Here is a 7,023-nt window from a genome sequence, read left to right as displayed (position 1 = left end):
CACTTCTGATCGTCGCTATCATTGCATTCTTGGTCGGTCGCTCCTTGCTGCGATCCCTAATCTCCCCTGCCGATTTCATTTATATGGGTTCTACCAAGTCCCCCAATGAGAATACAGATGCGGATGGATGGAGACAAGTCAAGAGGCTTGTCGAGATTAAGTACGCCTGGTGGGGATGGGACTTCGTCGTCGCCGTAGTGAGGCGGCCGTAATTTTCTTATGTCGATAGCTCCTATTCAGGTATTAATTCATCTTTCGCCTCAGCTTTTCAACAGCCTCGCCAACCCCACATGTAATATCTTGCATCGCTAGTCATCCCCTTGTATTCCTGCCTACTGCTTCATTTGGGCCGATAGTTGGTGCTTTACGGCTCCATTCCTATCAGGTTCTATTCAATACTAGCCTTTGTGGTATCTTTCCCCTTGGCTCTCGCAATTTCAGATATGATTTCTACTCAGGTACGCAGGACAGGGAGCCTCTTGGTAGTATCTTATAGCTATAGGGCGCCTTGTACGTGTACTAACAGAGGCAAATGTAAAGCCATGAAGTAAGAATTTTGTTATGGTTATTCAGTAAGTAGAGGTATATTAACAAATATAGCAGCACGAATTGTTTCCATGTAAAACGTCGCCGTGCCCCAACATGAAGTGTGTGAATGCAGACAATGCCTTGTGTACGGTGTGATCATTGACTAAACTATAAATATCATTACCATTGGGCTGGATTACATGTAAGATATTCTCAATGTGGGTGACCTGGGGAAATAAAAATCAGAATTCGAGTGGCCATGACGCACGGCACCGTCACTCACCATACGCTGGCATAGTACAGCCCGATAACTATCTTTGAGCCCACGAGGTTTTCAGAGATTACCTTAAGCAGACTATCCAAGGACGTTTTGTAGCCTTTGTACATGTATAGCGGATCAGAGCTAACCGGGTGTCCGGGGTCTGAAGTTTTCAGCTCAGCGATGTATGACTCATGAACGAACACCGACCACTGGCTTCGTTCAACTGAAACAATGGTGAGATACTATCGAACCCTTAAATAGAAAACATATCTACCAAAAGATGTATATCAGCTGGAACCCGTGGTTTACTAAACTGTGCAACATGGCAAAACGAGCGAGAGAGGCTCCCGTAGTACCACGGCCGAACAAGGGGGGTGGGATGGTACATCAAGGTGAAGATAGCGGACGTTGGACAGAAGAATTTTGAGTAGTAAAGCAAGCCCGAGTTAAAGGAAATCTAGTCCCCTTTTATATTCTATAGAAAACCTTACACAGGCCACAGCTCAATTTCTTGCGGTGTGCTTCACTATAGTTCACTGGTCAAAGTACATTGCAGTCAACAGAGTGGAGGCCAAGCACCTGTCGCTCTTAATTAAGCCTGGTATCTCATGTTACACCTGTACAAGAAAGCTGGTATAGTTGGTCCAAGTGTAGTGAATTCGAAAGATAACTCAGCATAGTTAGGTCCTACGGGCGAGCGTTTTCCGGTCATACAATGGCTGTGCATGAAGTCAAAACGGGATTGTATGAGATTACTATAATCGGGTGTGTTGAATATCAGTCTCACGGAACCGTACATGTAATCCTTACGCATATATTTACTTACGTTTGGATGTACGAGTATAAATGTGTTCTTTATCGATTCTCGTGTACCTCAGTTCACTACCATATAGTAGAGCTGAGGTACGTATCATATCTCTCTATTCTGTTCATGTATGCTTATAATCCTGTAGATACAAAATCGTCTAGGTACAGTATATATACAAGTTCACTACCATATAGTAGAGCTGAGATACAAAATCGTCTAGCTACGTGTCTTTCAACAGGGTGTTCATCTAAGCCAGCGTATTCTAATGTACGCATATATTGACACTACTAGCAATCACGACGACTGGCAGAATAATGTTAACAACTATTTTGAAACCTCACACCATCAGTGACCTATGTTAGTTACATATATTGCGTATCCTTCGAGTCTATGCTCGACTCTTTTGCAAAAGTAATGATAGCAGAATGTAAGATAGCTTTATCGTGGAAATACTCATTGATATACGGGCATATTACTGCTTCTAAGGGGAGCTGGATCACTCTACACTGTGGTGTGATAAGATCCTGAAAATCAGTACATCAGTAAAATATTCCTTTTTTCAGTAGGATATGGTCTGAAAATTACAATGTTAGTGTGCCTCCCTCAGCATGAATCAGACTATGGAAGAATTGATACCTAAAATCAGTATGTATTGATCTTGATTTCAGCTCAATTCTCACTTAAACACACGCACTGATTTTCAGCATTATAACCTTGTACAGTGCTAGATCTGCCTTCGAAGTTAATGCGCAAGCAATGTATGATGGCGAGTGACCACGGTGTAGTGGGGCTTCACATGTAATACTTGACTGAGAGCTGATACTTGTACCCACGTCCTTGAGCGGTTAGCCTTGTTCGCTTGTAGCTCTTTAAATATGAATAAAAAAAATTGTACCCACGTGACTTACTCAGACACAATTAATATACCCCCTATCACTTCATAATGGCGTACCATGGAGGGGACTCTGTATGTAACCGTCGCGTCGTTTCTTCATTAACCTCTCGCCACCTCTAAACTAGTAATCATTCTCGCAGTTTTCTACTCACTCTCCGAGCCTTTGATCTGGGCGGTCGCAGTGTTGGGTGGCCTAGTCGCCACCTCGAGCCCGTCAAAAGCGACCCCAGGCTCTCATTGATAAATACTACTGTGCATATATGAATAGGCCAGCTCGGAGCACAGGTTGGGTCAGTTTCATTATGACCCAGCAGATCTGAGGTGGAGTATCATGACCTCGGAGATTAGTTAAAAGGTTCTCAGAGGGAGAATCGCGATCATGATGGATTATGTGTTAAGAATAAGCAGATAAAATGTGCGAAAATTAGAGTGGACTACAATAGATAAACCAGGAACAAGCTACAATATTAATACGATACACAACTCGAATAGACTAAATGTTGGCAAGGTTGGCCAATAACCGATTCATCTCTGGATCCTTGAACAACCGACCAACATCATTTCCCTTGGACCGGACAAGGGCTAGTATGTCCTGCAAGCACGCGTTCTAATATACGGACAATGAGTGTCGGTATAGTATGAACACAAGAAAGTGAACAGCCACTCACAATTCCACGACAAATCTTTCCCCCTGGAGTTCCATCGAGTCCAGGCTGGCTAACCATGCTGAGCAAAATCGCAAGCGATGCCTTGTATCCCGTGTACACAAACGACGAGTCAGGATGAACGGGTCGATCAGGGTTTGCAGCGTGTAGATCGCGAATATAATACTCGTGGATATATGTTCTTCCCGCTGCCTCTTCGATCTAGAGCATGAATCAAGTCAATTTGGAGCGCATATACGAGGGGATAAACGCGCATACAGTGACATAAACATCCCGAGGCAAGGTAGACTTGGACTTTTGAGCGAGGGCACGAAGTGCATTGGTCAGGCTATCTTTGTACCACGCTGGATTGCTTTGGTTAGGACTGGAAAAGGTGTATCCACCCATGTTCATGAGACCGACCGACATGGCAGTTAAAATAAGTATAAGAGTGAACGAGGAGGGACTGTTGTATCTAGGTTATGGCACCCATCGCTCGTTCCTACGTACCTTAAATACCTCTTATGGATGCCCGAGGCTAAAATAAGACTCTATACGCCTTGTGCCTCCTTAGGCCATTGCTTGTGTTCGTCGCAAGGCTCATAGGCGGGTCGAGCAGGCGGGTGGCGCACACCTTTGTTATGTAAACACACCGCCCTTGTCCGGGTGTAAACAGAAACTTCTAAACGCATTCTACTCCAAGCACAGAGTCCGCCTTTAGTGTTTGAACTGAACAATGTATACTCTGATACATATATTACACAAAAGTCACTTCTACAACTAAAAGCACACTTATTTTTTTTTACTACTATTTCTCATAATCCACCACTAACGCTTTTCTCCTGCTCGTCGGTCTTACGCGTTTACGCTTCTTGCCGGCTGCAAAGGCGTTTGCGACTTTATGATCTCGTCCGAGCGGGTCGTCCTGTTTAACCTTGTAGATCCGCACCTGTAAAGAAAAGCGAACGAAACCGTTAATTCACACTCGAACGGAGAAAAGGAATACGTATGCAAAGGAAGAAAAAAGACGTACAATCCAATTTTCACTCGTGAACGCTTCTTCGAGGTAATCCAGCGTAGGACCTTGTTTCGGCAAATGCTGTTGACGAACACGATCCACGGCCTGTCCACCACCAAACAACTCGGAGAACCTGAACCAATACATTAGTTATTCTTTCCGAACCCAGACCCCAAATTCCCCAAACCCACCGATAATAACTCGTCTTGTACATCACGCTCTCCTTCATCACCGCACTCGCCGACTCGTCCACCTTGTACTCTCCACGCGGGGTGAAATAATTCGCCTCCTTGATCTCGTCTGGCCAGATACCTTGCGCGATACGAACCATCCAGAGGAACTTGTTGATATCGTCTCCGGAATATCCGAGCAACCCGCCGAAAATGACGAGCACGTAGTCCACGTCGTGTTTTCGCAGGATGGGGTAGGCTTTATCCTCGGGCGAGGCCATAATTTTCCCAACCGTCGCAATATGAGCTAACCCCCAAAGAGTCAGGAAACCAGGGACCAAGACAAAAATAAAATAAACGCACTGTTGTTCCAAGTATTATTATCCACCAAAGTCGGACGATCAGCCATTCCCGCAATCTGGTAACCATAATCCCACCACGAAGCGACAACACTCGTCTCGGGGGTGTTCATCCTCAACCAATAGTACGCCTCTCGGAAATCGTCAATGATGTTTTGCGACCCGTCCGGACCGCGCGAGGCCAGAACGACCGAGGGGGACGAGTACGCGTTCGAGGTGACCCAGGTGCAGTGCAGGACAAAGACGAGCATGAGGAAGACGGTGTTGCCAATGACGGCCAAGCGCGTGTCCAGGCCGTAGATCCCGGTCTTTTTCCCGCTCGATTTCTTCTTGGACTGTTGTTTCTTGGGCGTCGCGGCTGGAGTAGCAGCAGAGGCAGAGGCAGGAGCTGAAGCGGAACCATCGGCTTCGGTCGACGAGGAGGACGAGGCAGGGACAGGTTCCTCGGGCGCATCAGGCTCTTCCGGGTCAATATACGTATCCAAAAGCGAGGACACGGCGATTGCAGCCGAGACACACACGCACGGCGTAAGCGTCAACATCAACCGCACCATCACGCCCGCGAAATAACTCGCGACCACGGCGTAGATGATGACAAACACATGCTCGTCGCGGAGCTCCTTGAAGCAGAGCACGACCCCGACCGGGAAGACAAAGATCAAAAAGTTGAGGTCCATGAAGAACGCGGGCCAGGCCGTGGGCTGGTGCTCGGATACCGAGGCGATGATCGGGATGTGGATCTTGGCGTACCCGGTGTCCCAGAGAGAGTAGAAGCGGCCGGTCCAGGGTGCGATCCATCCTTTGGAGGTGAGGACTACAAGGCCGAGGGTGCCGAGTACGAACAAGACGCCGACAGACGCGCGGAGGACGAGTTGGAATTGCTTAGATGGGAGGTGGGACCTGACGAGCTCGGTAAACGCGATGAGTTGGAGAAGACCAAACACGCCTGGAGGATCAATGCGTTTAGTGAGGGAATAAAAATTAAACGAGACGAAACGAACCGAGAGCACCCATGTGTTCACTCGTCCTCACAGGCTGAAAGCCGACAAAGGGAACTTGCATGCTCGCAAGGGTACCAATGGCATACCAGCTCGAATAGCCCACATACAACCGACTCGAGTAGCGTCCCATGAGCACCAAGGCAAGCGCATGCAGCGGGATCATGTTGGTGATGAACGCGTAGCCTCCCCATGCGGCGACCATGTAAAAGTAGAATATGGCAGCCAAGGTACCGAAGAATGCCGAGCCTTGTTTGAGGGCGCGGATCCAGAGGTAGAAGGTGAACATGAGGAGAAAGATGGCGATCGCTTCGTTGTCGTAGGATCCTGCGACGGAACGGGAGATGTAGCCCGGTGCGATACCGATAAAATGGCCGCCAAGAGACCGGCAGATTCGTCTTTCATTTCCTTAGTGAACCTGCGACGCATTAATTCGGGCGGTGTATCAAATAAAGAATGACGCACAAGTAAGTCGCATAGGCAGTCAGAGCGCTGAACCCGGGCGCGAGAAGGACGCAAATGTTACGAATATCGACGGGGAGATGAAGTGCGTGTAAAAAGTTGTAGATTACGCCCGAGGTAGCCATGAGACCTGGGTAGATGGTCCCACCGACGACACGGCCGAGAGGGTACCATGCCGTGGGGTCAAACCAATTCCAGAATTCCTGTGTATGCGCGTTAGTAAACATATACTGCGCGATAACCAAAACCCACATAAAATCCGTCTTTGGCCAGGACTTTTGTTGCTCGACTGGGCTCATCAATGCTTGTTCTTGTTACGCGCCGAAAGACTTACTAGTTAAACCAAGGATCACTAGTCCAAATCAGCACAACCCCCCGCAACAGAAGGCCTATGTGTACTCACAATTCGTGAATAATACTCTCAAAATTAATGACGGCAAACAATCGACTGGCAATAGCAGCGCCTGAAATAAAGACGAGAATGACAATGCGCAAGAGCGAGGCCGTGTTTGCTACGGCCTCTTTTGAAAGGGCTGGCAGTTCGTATGCGACTGCCATATTCGTAGGGTGCCCCGTGTGGTCGAATGGGAAAAGGCAAGGATTGGACAGGTGAATAAATGTGTGCTGCTATGCTCCAGACACGACTGCGGACCCTGAATGGTGTCGTGGCATCCTGAGGGGAGCGCTCGGCGGCTACCATAGGGTGGTGGCGACTTTTGTTTCAATTTGCTCTTATCTTCCACTCGCACACCAACTTGGTATAATGTGGCATTCTATTGCGTAGCGTAAAATGCACATGACAAGAATAATGTATTTATACCCAGGAATGAAGGAACACACACAAAAGTCACAAACACATACAAAATGTTGTTGGCAACG

General features: G+C 47.5%; 1 protein-coding gene across 1 annotated transcript; it reads right to left on the bottom strand.

Annotated features, from left to right (window-relative positions):
* Positions 1 to 2,986: 2,986 nt before the first annotated feature.
* RhiXN_04705 (glycosyltransferase family 66 protein) lies at positions 2,987 to 6,702 on the bottom strand (the record flags this gene model as incomplete). The annotated part of the gene is made up of 12 exons (XM_043324521.1): positions 2,987 to 3,100; positions 3,162 to 3,359; positions 3,417 to 3,522; positions 3,971 to 4,086; positions 4,171 to 4,288; positions 4,347 to 4,632; positions 4,689 to 5,630; positions 5,686 to 6,080; positions 6,148 to 6,347; positions 6,397 to 6,433; positions 6,479 to 6,496; positions 6,548 to 6,702. 12 exons carry the CDS (start codon positions 6,700 to 6,702, stop codon positions 2,987 to 2,989), a joined length of 2,685 nt encoding a protein of 894 aa, XP_043176940.1.
* Positions 6,703 to 7,023: the final 321 nt, after the last annotated feature.

The sequence above is a fragment of the Rhizoctonia solani genome, chromosome 2, assembly GCF_016906535.1.
Source record: "Rhizoctonia solani chromosome 2, complete sequence".
Classification (NCBI taxonomy): domain Eukaryota; kingdom Fungi; phylum Basidiomycota; class Agaricomycetes; order Cantharellales; family Ceratobasidiaceae; genus Rhizoctonia; species Rhizoctonia solani.
Note: the sequence above shows the minus strand (reverse complement) of the source record. Positions and strands in the feature narration are given on the sequence as shown.